This window comes from Nyctereutes procyonoides, unplaced genomic scaffold (genome assembly GCF_905146905.1).
Source record: "Nyctereutes procyonoides isolate TBG_1078 unplaced genomic scaffold, NYPRO_anot_genome, whole genome shotgun sequence".
Classification (NCBI taxonomy): domain Eukaryota; kingdom Metazoa; phylum Chordata; class Mammalia; order Carnivora; family Canidae; genus Nyctereutes; species Nyctereutes procyonoides.
In genome coordinates, this window is record NW_026575128.1 from 20,797,926 (window position 1) to 20,813,888 (window position 15,963).

The 15,963-nt window shown below is 36.8% G+C and overlaps 1 protein-coding gene across 1 annotated transcript in view; it reads left to right on the forward strand.

Annotated features, from left to right (window-relative positions):
- NAV3 (neuron navigator 3) overlaps positions 1 to 15,963 on the forward strand; it is a 357,285-nt gene that overhangs the window by 126,822 nt on the left and 214,500 nt on the right. The window contains 1 exon segment of the mRNA XM_055341892.1: positions 2,046 to 2,229. Within this exon segment, the coding sequence (XP_055197867.1) occupies positions 2,046 to 2,229 (184 nt within the window).

Genomic DNA, 15,963 nt, shown 5'->3' on the forward strand with positions numbered 1-15,963 from the left:
CCCAGGAAAATATTTTACTTTTCTCAGTGGTGGAAAGCAGGTTAGAAATGTTACCATTTGTTCATCTTATGTCTCTGCCTTCTCATATGACATCCTTTAGTAACAGAAGAAACACATTGATTTTCACTTATCTTCTAAAAATATATGAATGCTCAAAATGATTTGCTAAATAAATAAAATATGCATATAATAAAACAAGGAATTTGAAAACCTTTAAGATCATCTAGTTTTAATGAGAACATAAATACTCTTACGGAAGCCTCCTATTGATCAGACTAACTCTTCTATATTATGCAACTGTGAGAAGGTTTGGGGGGACCGTCATGTTCTCATTTCTTTTTTTTTCTTAAGATTTTATTTGTTTATTTGAGAGAGAGTGAGTGAGAGAGAGAGCATGAGTAGGGGGAGGAGCAGAGAAAGACAGGGACAAGCAGACTCCTCACTGAGCAAGGAGGCTACATGGGCTGGATCAGGACCTGGGCTGAAGGCAGGTGCTTAACTGACTGAGCCACCCAGGTGCTCCTCTCATTCTTATTTTAAATGAATAATTCCACTGCATACTTTCTGTGACATTTATAAACCATCAGAGAGCAAGAAATCCAAATAGTTTGCTAATGTTCCTAAACTTTAAAAGGGAGACAAAATTTTGACCTACAGGTGGATGTATTTTTTTTTAAGATTTTATTTATTCATGAAAGACACACACAGAGAGAGAGAGAGAGAGAGAGAGAGAGAGAGGCAGAGACACAGGCAGAGAGAGAAGCAGGTTCCATGCAGGAAGCCTGATGTGGGACTCGATCCCAGGTCTCCAGGATCACTTCCTGGGCCGAAGGCAGGTGCTAAACGGCTGAGCCACCCAGGGATCCCCAGGTGGATGTATTTTATTGCCAAAAGCACGTTTTATTTAGAATATGATTATAGGTTTCATATAGATTTATTTCCAGCTTTACTTCATCTCTTCTCCTAATTTTTAAATTAGAACTACAAGAGAAAGAAAGCTAGGTTCAGATTGTAACTTACTTTGGGTGTTTAACTTTTGTTCAGTATTAGAACAATTTAGGAGCTCCGTGTATTAAACCTAGGATTTACATTTATGTCTATTCAATTACATTATCTAAAGTCATGAATAAGCTGATCTTTATTATTAATTAATATATAATGTTAAAAAAGAAGGAAAGAAAGAAAAAGAAAGAAAGATCGGAGGAGGAAATCATTATTTATTTATATGACTATGTATATAATCTCCCAAAAGTAGACATTGTAAGTATTAATTTTAAAGCTCCCATTTTTCTCTTTAAATAATCACTTTAATAAAGCAATTACTAGGTGATTTAGGAAAACTATTATAAATCCCGTTGCCACTAGAAGGTGCAGCCACACCATCCTTATTTTTTTTTATTTTTTTTAAAATTTTTATTTATTTATGATAGAGAGAGAGAGAGAGAGAGAGGCAGAGACATAGGCAGAGGGAGAAGCAGGCTCCATGCACCAGGAGCCCGACGTGGGATTCGATCCTGGGTCTCCAGGATCGCACCCTAGGCCAAAGGCAGACGCCAAACTGCTGCGCCACCCAGGGATCCCCCCATCCTTATTTTTAATACAGGACAACCAACATTAAGTGGCGTTTTTTCTCCAGTTCCTAGCCATCACTAAGTTGATACCAGTTGTGTATTTGTGAGGGAAGCAGAATGCTGCATCAAATGATTCGCACAAGACACAGAGCCCATCTGTTTCCGAGAAGAAGCAAACTCTAGGAAAACTGTATTTTAAGATCAGCAAAGAGCATGGCTCCTACAAGTTTTATTCACTGGGCCTCTCATTCCATCCTCTGTCCCTGAAGCTCCACTTGGAAACGTTATCATGTTTCAGAAATTCAGGTTTGCTCCAATCTGTGACTGAGACACTCGAGTTGCTTCTGTCTTCACAGATTTCCTCTAAGAGCATGGCAACTTGAATTGCATTTGTAAAAAAAAATAAAATAAAATAAAAAGGAAAACCGCATTCATTTCATCTTTTCCTGTTTTTATATTTTCCCTTTGATACAGAAATAAGAAATGGAAACTTAAAAGCCATTCTAGGGCTGTTTTTCAGTTTGTCTCGCTACAAGCAGCAACAGCACCATCAGCAGCAGTATTACCAGTCCTTGGCCGAACTTCAGCAGCGAGTCAGCCAGGCCTCCTCTCAGGCAGAAGAGAGTCAGGCCAAAGCCCAACAAGATATGCAGTCCAGGTAAGGAAGGGGAAGCAGGTCGTGTGTTTAGACTTAACCTGTCTAGTTACAAATTGTTTTTTTTTTTTAACAAGCTATTGTTTGTGAGTTTGCAAAAACATATTTATGTCATTGCATCAGTGTTCCGATGTTACTTGACCAGTGTTGTAGAAGTTAAAAACCACTTTTCTCGTGGTTGGATGAGCGACATTTATTAAGTTTAGGTGAAATGTCTCTGTGTGTTTTCCAAAGTTGAGTGTGGTTTGTATCAAAGTGTGTGAAGTGTCTTTTTCTGTAAGTGATGAGGCACAGTTTTTTTTTTTATTTTATTTTTTTTAATGAAAGTGAAATACTTTATTCATGACTATTGCAACAGGGGAGAGAGAATCCAGCAGAGACAGCCTGGCTGCTGCCAAGAAGCAGAGTGGGGTCCGTGGATGGGAAGTCACTAGGGCAGATGCTGAAGAGGGGGGATCCTTGCTAACACAGGGTGAGGCCCGTGGAGCAGCCTGACTGCCACTGGGTCAAAGGGCACTCTGTGTCTGCATTTGGAGGTGAGGGGCTCCATCAGGGTCAGGGCAGAGCGCACGGACCAGGCCAGAAATTATTACTTATAAATTATTATTATTTACAATGTGCTAGAGTCCTCCTCTCCAAGTGGGTAGTTAGTTCTCTTTTATTAAGGCTTATGATTCGATTCATTGAGTCTGTCAAAAATTTTGGGTCTGTCAAACATAGGGGTTTGAGCGTTTGGGGACATACTGTTTTCAATATGTGATTGTATGTGTGTATTTATAAACACACGTGTGTGTTCATTTGTTGGTGCATTGTAGGCACAGCCTGGGGTGGGGTGCTGACACGTCATGGCCACTTTCTTCCCTCGTCCATTAGCACTGTTTTCCAATTTGGAATGGTTATCAGTCAGGACTCGACCAGAGAAGCAGAAGCAGTAAGGGATGAAGAGACTGATTGTGAAGAATTGGTTTACACGATGGTGGGGGCTAGGGAGGCAAGTCTGAAATCCTCAGGGCAGCCCCGCAGGAAGGACAGGCTGAAACTCTCTCAGCATGAGCCCAAACTTGTATACAAGGTACAATTTCTTCTCTGAAGGAAGCCTCCATCCTGCCTTTGAGATCTTTCAAGTGGGAAATCACACCGACCCAGTGTATCTAAGAGAATCTCCCTTAAAGTCAACTGCTCTAAACTTTAACTGCAGCCATGAAACACTTTCAACAGCAGCACCTAGGTCAGTGTCTGATTGAACAAGCGGCCCTGAATAGGCCTAGCTAAGTTGACACATCAAAAAATGACCACAGCATGAAACTAAGTAGACAAGCTTCATGCATACTGCTCATTTGTTACTCACCAACGACTAGGATATCGGGTCACTGGGTCTATTGCGTAAATAGCTGATTGTTTGCCCTTCGGAGGAAGAATGTCCAATATGAAAAGACTCATCGTCTTTAAGAGTATACACACATATCACACAGATGTAAATATTTAACTTTTCCATCTTACAAGGCAAATCTGAGACCTAGTAACACTCAGTTTACCCTGAGTTTGTTTTTGGTATTTAGTATTGACTCAAAAAGTTAGAGTAAAATTCCAAATTACATTCACGTACCACCCCCCAACTTATTGTCAAATATTCAACAGTTCAGAAATCCTCTTCTCTTTCACCTGCCAACCAGCCCTTTCTTCCCGATAAGCAGTACTTCTTTTCTCTATATGGCCAAGTAAACTCTACTTGCTTTGGAAGATTTGACTCACGAATTATTAAGCCAATAAAGAAAAATTGTAATTTTAGCCAAAAATATAGAGTATACAACATAGGGCATGGAGTGGTAAAAGATATTTCTCATCACTCGACAATGCAGATATACTTCTATTCTTTAAACTCATCCTTGCTTTTTGTGACATAAGTGAAATTGCATAAAAATCAAAGTTAAAATATTCTCTATAGGGTAAGTTCTTTGGATTTCCTTAAGAATAGAGAAGAGGGGATAAGGAAATATCTTTTTTATTATGTATTATTATTTTGAAGGGGATGGTTGGTAGAAAGAGATCTAGATTTTGAAAACTGCCAAAAATAATATTTCCTAGAGTTTGGTTTAAGTTATTTGAATGGATAAGAAGCAAGAATAGTAGCTGAGAAAACATAGGAAGTGAAGTGATATTGTCCAAAACATGTTCACCCTGGAAGTGATATGGAGTATCATTTGTCTTTTCTTTACCTTGTTCTATTTCTGTATCTACCATGTGGAATTTCTTACTCAGAATTTCTCAGTGGTTATGACCCTTCTGGGGAGATTGTTTTTCTCATTCTTGCTGGATATGCCTGGCTGTTCTGGAACTATATTTTAATTAAAAATTAAAGCTCTATATAGTAGGCATGGTAATTTTATACCATTTTGGGGAGAGCTATCTAATTTTTTTCATTAAAATTATGTTTTGAAAAGTATTCTATTCATCCATGTTCTTAGGACACACTTCTTAAGAATTTTTTCTGCTAATAAATTTAATTGGTTTTAATTACTTTTTAGACTCATAATTTATAAATGTGGAGTACTTGCTGTACTAAGTATAGTACTTATGATGCTGATATAGAGGAGCTACATGTCTTAATTTTAATAGAATTTATTATATATTTTGGAGAATATTATATTTCAAACATTAATACTTATTTCCACTTATATAGATTTTGCACAGGGAAATAGCCTATGAATTAGAATTTCTGTGGCCTTACATACAACAAGCAACGTATTTTCCAAAAGCCCATAGTGAGAATATACATGAGAAATGGTGTTTATGTCCATATGGTAAAATGAACATAATTAACACAGAAAAAAAATAACCCAGTGACACATTTATCTTCATTTGCTTGAGATGTGAGTCATAAATCATGATTTATTAAGCTTCTCTGTTAATTCTAAAGCTCTTCCCAAGTAAATAGCTTAAATGATTGGTTGCTATATTATTCTGGATACTTACCAGAAAATATTCTTATATTTTTCTCTGTCAACTCATAAAAAATTTTAAAGGCACATGGTTTCAGTTCAGTGAGAGTTTTGTTTTATTCTTTTCATTTAAAATAAATTGGTGTAACTGTATATATTCCCACAATATTTATTTTATGCATTAAGAATTTCTAACTTGGTTTTGGTATTTTGCAAATAACTCCAAATGTTTTCAATCATTTGGAACATCTTTCATTTAAACAGACACTTTGACCCAAAGGTTAACAAGCATGTAAGAGAGAAAATAAAACATGGACCAAAAGGAATAGAGTATGGGTAACAAACTCTCCTTTTCTGGCATCTCAGCTCTTTCTCCATTCTTCCGTCTGTCCGCTTGTGGGTATGTAGGTGCACATACATAAGATTATACCTGCGTGTGTGTGTCCTGTTCAAGTGACAACTAGAGGTGTAGTTAAAGTTTGCCTGTAGAATCAAACTGCCTACACTTGGATCCCGCTTTCACCACTTTCTAATTGTGGGGTCTCAGGAAACTTGCCTGACCTGTCACTGCTGCAGTGTTCTCATTTGTTAAAAGAGAATAAAAAATGGCATTGTTCTCATGATGTTGTTTTTAGGTTCACTGAGTCACTACAGTATAAAACACTCTGAACATACCAAGCACACACTACTCCCTGTTCAAAGCCTTGCAACGGTCTCAAATAGTCCAGGCTTGCTCCCACCTTAGGAGATATGCTACTGCTTTGCCTGGAATACTCTATCTCCTAGCTGCTTGGCCTAAATCTCTCACCTGCTTCAAGTCAACGGCTCACGTGTTACCTTCTCACTGATGCTTACCTTGACAACTCCCCTTTTAACACTACCAGCTGCCCATGTCCGCTCCCCATTGTACTTTGCCATATGTTTTATTTTTTTCTTAGCTTTAATCAATCTTTAATTTCAATTTACTTATATTCATTATTCATTATTGCCATTTCCCTTTAAAAGGTAAGCACTATTAGCACAGCAGTATTTTTTGTATTTTAATCACTGGTATAATCCAAGGGATAAGCACAGAGCCTGACACACAGGAGTTTTCAGCAACTGTTTCTGAAATGAGATAATTTAAGAACAAATCTATGTTACAGCTGCTTCCAATTTTAAGTAGGAAGATTCACAATTACAATTGTAAGTAATTCATAACAAAAATTGTATGTATTTATAAAATTAGTAGCATAAAATTAAATATGTTCTTGATTTGGGGGTAGTCGTGATATTGAACTAGCTAGTTTCCAAATGGTCTAGAGTAGAGATTCTTATTATTATTACTGGAATTATCCACTTGTAGTATCTGTATTAAAATAAAGCTGGAACTTAGATTCTAAATTTCCTAAATCCTTCACAGGAATTACTTGGTTATATTTGGAGTGATAAAGACTTGGTTAATTGAATCTTCAGTTCTCAAAAATCTGAATACATTTAAGATAAAAATTAAATTTTCTCTATCCATGATCTTTGGAAGGACTTCACAGGAGTAAAGAGTAGCGACCTTGCTGGGCTACATAATGTAAAGCATTGTATTTGCATTTATTTAATATAAATAAAAACTAGCCCCTCACTTTTTTCTGGTTTTACTTTTCATTTTGAAAATAGTAGATGGGGCAACTGAGTGGCTCAGTTGGTTCAGCATCTGACTCTTCAGTTCTGTTCAGGTCATGATTGTGCAGTTGAGCCCCTTGTTGGGCTCCTGCTTAAGATTCTCTCTTTCCCTCTCCTTCTGCCCCTCACTCCCCTGCCATCAGCTGGTGTATGTGCATGGGCACCCATGCGCACACATTCTCTAAAAGAAATAAAGAAAGAAATGCACCTTAAAAAAAGAAAATATTAGATTAAAGACCTTCTCTTCAGCCAACTGGGAAAATATGAAAAATATTTTAGTAAAAAGTGATAAACTTTTGTAAGAGTTGATATCATAGTGATTTTCTCTAAGTATTAACTAAGAGATGGGGAAGTATTTTTTTATTCTAGAAAACAAAGTAGAAATGAGTACTGTATTTTTTTGAACTCAGAAAATTCATTTGGTCAGTAAATTCAGGATACATCCTGGGCATTCAGGATATTTCTGCTAATCATACTTTTCCATGTGTTGAGTTTTGACTGTGAGAGTTCTAGTTGACATGAAAGGTAACAGGAAGCTTAATTTCACCAAAATCTTACACAGTGTCTGGCACAGGAGAACAGCCAACAATGAGCAAAATGCATGTCATCAGTGGATACTTTTCCTGAGATATCTGATAAATCATTATAGTGCAAGAAAATTATATAATGAAAATTCATTTTTTCCTAGGTATTGGTAGGTTACATATGAGGTGTTAGCATGATGGTATATGTAAAAGAGTATGATTTTTATTTGCTAAAAGCTTTAAGAAAGAGATTTTTCCTTAAAATGTGGACCTTTAGCTTAATTATTGTCCAGATTATGAAATAGCTTTCCTTCCTGTTATTAAGTAGTGAACTTTACAACTCACAAATTGTGATTACTGAATTGCATGAACAAATATTTTATTTTTATGTTTTATACAAATAAAACACGTAAAAAAGAAAGGAAATCGAATGTATAAAAGTAGAGGCAGGTAAGAAATCATGTAGGTCATAGAATCAGGAAAGGCAGCAATGTTAAGTCTTTCTGAGCTACAGTAAGTATTTTGAGAACTTGAGAGATTGTGATTTCTACAGATGATCATTTGCCCTTTGCTTTCCATTTATTGGAGAAAATCAAATGCTTGTCCACTTGTAGTTTAGACGAACTTGCTCAGATAGGACTTGCAAGGCGAAGAGCAAAATCTGTGGACACATGTTCTTTGAGTGACTTGTCTATTCCCGCCGCAGCTCCAAGCCGAGGTTCTCGTGACCTCTGCCACACACGTTGCTCTTGGAACCCTCTTCCATTGAGGACATTTGCCTTTCTCTTTTCCAGGAAACATCATTTCCTTCTGGGGGATTCACTCAGAAACTGGGACGGTTTACAGCTTCTCAGCCTGGGGTTATAAATCTTGCAAAGTATATAAGGAAGTTTAATTTAAGATGACAGGAAGGCTCTGGTAATTTAAGCCCTCATGAACCTGGCTTCAATTAGTTTCTTAACTCAGCTCTGTGTTGTGGCCTATAGTGTGCTCTTCAAAAAAAGTCATTGAATCAATTAAACTTTGAACAAAACAAAACACAAAGGACATTTATGAATTTTTTTCAAAGCCAGACTTTTTCTTTCCTAGAGAGAAATAATTGAAGGGTAATAAGAAACTACTCTTTAATTGCCTGACTTAGGAAGTGTAATATTAAAAAAGCATACATACACAGCATATACACTTTGTTTGCGTTCTTTGCTTTTATTTCACTATGTAAAAAGCCCAACAACCACTTAGACTTCTGTTGTTATAGATGAAGTAGCATCTATCTAGTTCTGGATACTTTAGAGTCAGACAGGCATGGGTTTAAATTCCGCCTGCCAATTCCCAGTGGTGTGGCATTGGGAATTGCCAATTCCAATATTTTTCCCTCTCTTTCCCAATGATCCTCTGTTTTGTTTCTTAAATTTCACATATGAGTGAGATCGTATGATAATTGTCTTTCTCTGATTAACCTCTTTCATTTAGCATAATAGCTGCTAGTTCCATCCTCATCATTGCAAATGGTGAGATTTCATTTTTGATGGGTAAATAGTATTCCAGTGTGTGTGTGTGTGTGTGTGTGTGTGTGTGTGTGTGCGCGCGTGCGCGCGTGCCACACACATCTTTATACATTCACCTGTCGATAGACATCTGGGCTCTTTCCATATTTTGGCTATTTTGGACATCAATGTTTATAGCAGCAATGTCTATAATTGTCTGGTTTATTTCAAAAAGAGGAAATACCCCACTTGGGATGGACCAGAGGGAAGAAGGCAGGAGAAGAGTGGAATTAATTCAGACCAAATGCAGGGAGACACTAGTATGACCCTGTTGCCATTACAAGGACATTGGATTTTACTCCAGAAGGGATGGGAAGCTACTATATGCTACTATAAGCTACTATATGCAGCAGGAACATAAACATGTTTAGAACATCAAAGGGACACTCTGGCTGCCCTGTTGGGAAGAGATTATAGGGGGAAAAGGTGAAAATGAGGAGTCATGGAGAAAAGCTTGGAGTGCCATATTGGAAGTAGAGAGAGGAAGGAGTGCTCGAAATATATTTTGAAGGCATTGTCAGTAAAATTAGCCAACAGATTTGCAATGGAATTGGTAAACAAAGAGGAGACTCTCCATTAGAAAAATAATGTTTCTATTTACTAAAAAGGGAAAGAGTGTGGGAGGAACAGGTTCAGTGCAGAGAAGGTCAGATATTTACTTATAGATATGTCAATTTTATGATGTCTACTGGGTATATACAAGTGGAAATACAAAAAAGGCAACTGGAATTGCAAGACTAGTTTAATAGACAGGTGTAGGCTATAGACAAAAATCTGTACATAAAAGCATATAGAAATAATAAAAACTGTGAGATTAGTGGCGATAAACTCAACAAAAACCTATGTATAGATGGAGAGAAGAGGACGAGAACTCAGGTCCGGAGCCCACCTGTGTTGAGACAACTGGTGAAAGCATGAGTTTCTAGAGGAAACTCAAAAAGGGAAGCCTGCAGAGTCAGAAGAAAACCAGAACTTGTTTGCCTGGAGAGTAGTGAAGGAAGGGTTCTAAGGAGAAGGGGGAGATCAAAGATAATTTATATGTATCCTCAGTCACCATTCTATGTACTTTATATAGGTATTTATTCTTTCATTCCTCAGAGCAACCCTATGATGTAGGTATTATTAGTAATCCTAGTTTTCAAATTAAAAACAAAACAAAACAACAGCTGGAAATGGAAATGCCTATTAGATTGCACAAAATTTCATGGTGACTAATGTGTAAATTTAATCCAGGCAATCTGGCTACAGAGTTTGTGGGGTTTGTTTATTTATTTATTTTATTTTTAGATCTTATTTATTTATTTATTTATTTATTTATTTATGAGAGATGCAGAGAGAGGCAGAGGTTGTGTTTCTAACCATTATCTACCTACCTGCAGGACCTCAGCTATATCAAATGTTCTATGTGAGTAGGATGAGCACTGAGACCTGACTCAGGGATTTCGCACTGGAGACTCTGATGCGAGCTACTCCAGTGGAGTAGTTGCTGTGATAACTTGATTAGACTCTGTTCAGTGGAAAACAGGAGAGAGGAATTAGAGGTGGTCAATAGTGTATGGACAGGTCTTTCTAGGAGTGCTACTAATAGTTAAATTTCAGTCTTTTTAGTTATTTTATTGGTTAACCTTTTAGCTTTATATAATGAAATAACATCTTTGTTTCTTTCTCAAATGTAGAAAAAAAATCTGTATTATAAAATATGGCTATTAGCATTTCTGCTTCTCCCCATCAACTAACAATTTCCAACCTCTGTCATCTTCACTTTTTAAAATTAAGGTTCATGTGATTTACATTCTATTTTGTACAGATTGATTCCAAAAGCTCAAACCAATGGAGAGTTTACATAATGGTGATTAGAAATATATTCTGCAGAATCAAAACAGATTCTTTCCTGATCAAAGCCTTTCTTGAATGTCTATTGAAAGTTGATCATTTGTTTGAATGTAATCATAAACTGATAGATAACTTTAAGAATTGGCCAGGGTTCATTTGATGATGCTTTGGAGAGAGCAGTCCAGGATATTGAGGAAGCCCTCTGTGCCAGCATCATTTTTCTGGGATTATTCAGTTATTGTCGTTAAAATTGCTTCTTGTTTGTTTGGGTTGGTAATCATTTGGTTTGTTTATATCTGGCCACAGAGTGGTCATTGATAATGATTGACATGGATATTTGACTGGTCTCTTTTTTATAGTCCCTTCATTTTATCTTCAATTTCCTAGCCCAGCTTCCTTCCTCTTTTTCTCAGTTGAAACCTTCCTCCCTGTGTACACTGGGGTGAAACTTCTCTCCCTGGGTGTTCTCCATTAACACTACTCCGTTTATTTTCAGTTTTTCAAAGTATGTTGAAATCTCTTGTCTATTGATGTGTCTTGTTCCCTATCCTGTTATTTTTGAAGTTGTGAACCTAAACCATAATCATTCCCTTTTCAGCATGCTAATGGCATCACACTAGGAAAAAGAGAATAACGTGGATTTGAGTCTCAGAAGGTGTGAGCAGAATCATTTTTGGTCCTGATAATTTCCTTGTCTTCCTTAAAAAAAATAAAAATCAATTAACTGAGCCTAACTTCTGCAGATAGAAAATAAGAATATCCTAATTATACTCTATCTTTTCAGGGAATTGGGAGAATATAATATATATTTTAAAGTATTAGATTGACTACAAAAATTTAGAAGTGAAGACTTGTGTGCTTTTTGACATGTCTATGTAAAAACATGGTTAGTCAGTGTTTCATAATTTGCTCTTAAAACAACCTAAAATGTGATTCATCATTACAGAGTAATGATAGCCCTGTGACCCAGAGTAACTAATTTGCGACTTAATACTTTGACATTTTACCACAGGACATTTTGATATCCTTTTTCTACCTACATCTTACAAACATCCCCCAAGGACTAGCCATTGTTTGGATTCTATTTGATTTTTAGTATTTAAGGGGCCCTTTTTTCTCAAAGAGAGCACTGATACAGACTTGATTATTACACCTCCAACTTTATACCATATGAAATTATTTTACATTAATCTGCTTTCTACTAGAGATTGTATTCAGTTTACTGACTTAATAGAAAATGGAACTGTCATGATAACTACACTACTCATGTCAGTATGATCACTGAATTATTTTCCTGTAGTCAGAGCTAGGTAGAGAACCAAATAATCATCAGGAGATGACAAGATGGACACAGAATTGGATTTAGGGGACTTGTAACAATTCTGTGCCTGAGACAGTCTCTCCTATGAGACTTTAGCCATTGGTCTAGGGTCTCCCTTCACTTGTAAAGCATACCCCCAACATTTGCTTCTTCACATTCTATTTCCTGAACTTCCACTTCTGACAACCCCCAAAGCTCCCCCTTTCTGATTGACCTCTCAGTCTGAAAAGATGATTTTCTTTAAAATCAGCCTTCTCTCTCTGCAAGACTGTGAGACTCTAGGCCAAAGCTCACCAACAGAGATGTTTTGAGACCCCAGCCACTCCTGAGGAACATGAAGCCGACTGCATTGATGATTACATTTGCTTTGCAGTTAATTGAGAATAGTCCAATTATAAGGATTCTACAAAATAGACTTTCAAAGATCTTCAAACTGTATATAGATACTCATTTATATAATTATTTTTAAGTATAATAATTAAAAGCCATTTTCAGAAGCATGTGTACTAAGAGAGTTGTTAACATATTTTGTGCTTACTACAATACTTTTTAAAGTCTTTCAGAGTATTTTTTTTAAGATTTTATTTATTTATTCATGAGAGACACATAAAGAGAGAGGGGGGCAGAGACACAGGCAGAGGGAGAAGCAGGCTCCACACAGGGAGCCCGACATGGGACTCGATCCCCAGTCTCCAGGATCACTCCCTGGACCGAAGGCAGTGCTAAACTGCTGAGCCACCCGGGCTGCCCTTCTTTCAAAGTATTGAGTAATTCAGATTTTTCACTAATCAGGTTAGTCTTTACCAAAGTTTGTTTAAATTTTTAGCTTAACAAAACAGTTTGTCTACTGCTATTCAGGGTCCAGGTTTTTTTTTTTTTTTTTTTCGTGTGGCTTTTTGTTTTTTTGTTTTGTTTTGTTTTTGGCGATTGCATTAAAATGACCCTTTGGAATGGAGCACTCAATTTATTGTGATACAATTTTACTCCATACTGAAAATTATAAGTAGAAAAGATCCGTGGAGTGGATCTAGTGCTTTGAGCGATGTGTAAGTAAAAGCATTTTGGAACATTTCATTTATGGTAAGATTGTGAGAGAAATACGAGCCTGGTTTCCTGAGTTGCCCTTTATCTTGAAGTTCTACATTCCTGAAAGAGCATGAGACTTTGATGCGGTAATATCTTACACAGGCATCTCCCTCTTCAGTTACTGTTTTGAGATCCCACAAAAACAGACCATGCAGGTGGCCTTATCAACTGTCAGTTGGAATTTAAGATAACACAGAAGTTATAATATATTTACATACCATATTTCACTAATGGGATAAGTTATCACAGTAACCTGTCTCACATCTAATCAGGATGATATTTCAGCCACCCAGCTACTAAAAAGAAACACATGTGGATGAAAGCTAAGTTTCTGACTCATTTATGGATTAGGCAATAACTGTTTTCAATGAAGTCTCAGCAAAATTTAAGCAGAGAGACAGTATTTGTATCACATACTCTGATATGCATATAGCTGTTGCAAAACATCTCAAATATTTTTGAAGGAGCATATTTGGTTTTGAGGTGCAAAAGATTTTTTTTGCAAAAGATATTTTTGCAGAAGTGACTGACTACCTCCCTCTTGAGCTGTTAGTGTGTCAGTCATCATTTTATAACATTGCACAAGGACTCTACAAAAGGGAAGATCTTTACACTGAAGGCAGAATTTGGTTCAGAGAATTCTTTGAATCTTAATTCTGAATGTTTGGTTTTATACCTACTCTTAGCAATTATCGGATATATAAGGAAACATATTTCAGTCTATCTCAGTCTTAAAATGTTAGTGGATGTGCTTTACCATCTTCAAAACCTGTTACTCTGTAGTGTTTGTCATCGTGTCTAAAAATCTTTAAAGACTCTCTTCCCATGTCCTTAATTATAATATATGTTGGGTTACCTCTTCCTGATTTTCTCTCAAGCTATTTTCACTGTATTTGGGAGGAAATAATTTCTGCCTTTTAAACATGGTACCAGTAAAAGTACCATTGAGAGGTTTAATTGTCCACTAAAATTCATAGACAAGGAATTTCTACCTCCTATGTTGTGATTTCCTTGTATTCCCCCTTGGTTCCTTGAGCACAGTGCTGTTAAAATAAATGTGTTGTTATGATTTAGCATGTTTTTCTCTTTCTTGAGGGAATCAAAAGCACTAAATGTCTGATTGTATAGAGATTCTGTGTAGGGATTTCTACTCATCATACATGTGGCTCTAAGACTTAATGGTAAATAGACAAGTGAGGAATAAAGGGTGATTCGAAAATAATTTTCTATACAATTTCTTGATACAGGTGAGGAGTTAAAAGAACCTACACAGACAAAAAATTGCCTTCAGACTCTACTTTGTTCTGATAAATGTAGTTTATCCAATTATACTTGCATTAAGTACATACTTCTTAAGAAGAACTGTTTTGTGCCTGATTTTTATGTTTTGATGAGTCAGTCACTGTGCAGTTGGGCTCAGTCAATGAATACCGTATGGAAATGAAATGCACGATTTTAATGAAAGACAATATTGTTCCTAATGATTCTTCATATATTACATTAGAGTCCAGTGTTCTTTTTCATTGGTGTTTTGAAAGTTCAGCTGTGACCTTTTAACAAATAAAGATCCAGCCCCCACTGTGTGCCAAGAATTATGCTAGATGTTTGGTTGAGATAATGCTGAAGTTTTTACCATTCAAATTGCTGACAATGTAATAGAAGACCTAGATACTTAAAGAGATAGTTCAGTCAGGTATGCTGACTAATCTAACAGTTACTCAGTGACCCCAGTTAGAGGAAAAAGCCCAGATAAGGATACTGATGAATTAAATGCCATTTACATTCAGAAAACTGCAAGGATATTACAAGGAAAAATTGTTAGTAGAAGAGTAATCTGAGTATCCATTGCTGTTAAAAAAAAAAACAAAACAACCAAACAAACCCAAATATAGTTGTGCAAAGCAGTAACCATTTGATCATACTCACGGATTTTGTGAGCCTAAGAGTCAAACAGAGCACAGTAGATATGGCTTGTCTCTGCTTCACCACGTTTGGGACCTTTAAAGGGATGGGTGGAGTGGCTGAGGTGTCACAAACTTCTGAGAGACAAAACATCTGTGGCAAGTGAATCCACTCCCGAGGTAATTTTTCCACTCAGTGTGTCTGTCAGCTTAGCTGGAATAGTGACTATACAAAGCTTCTCCAGCACGGCTGTCACAATAACGTTGTACTTCTTACATGGTGACCTATTGGCTGATGAAGGACAAGTCCACCCAGATTCAAGGAGAGTGTCAGTGGAACCAAGATTTCACCTCTCAATGAAAGGAATGTCAAAGAATTTATGATCGCTCTATGTTTAAATTGCCACAGGGTAGGGTAAGAGATAAGACTAGAGAAGTAGGCCCAGGTCAATTTATGGAGGCTTCGGATGTTATGTCTAGGAGCTCAGAATCATTTCTTAAATGTAAAGGACAATTGTCTTGGAGATTTTTTTTAGCAGAAGAAAAATGATGCCATTTATAATTTAGGAACACAAACTTGGTGCCAGGGGAGAGGAGTGGGAGGGGCACTGCAACTAAAGTGGTAGGAAAGTGAAGGGTGTAATGTTAATAGGCACCAGGTGCTGACTAGGAAAATGGACTTGGGGACTGTTTGTGGGTAAGGGTGAAAGAAAACATCACATTTTGTTTTTTTTTTTGTTTTTTCGACTCATTGGATAGTGATATATTTCAGTAAGGAAAAAAGTAATACAGTAGTGGAAACAGATGAAAAGGAGGTGGAGAGAAAAAAGTTCACCTTTGGCCCTCATGAATTTGATATTTCAGTGGGACTTCTAGATGGTGGTAGACTGGATCCCAGGAGAGAACTCAGGGCCAGAGATACAGACATGGGAA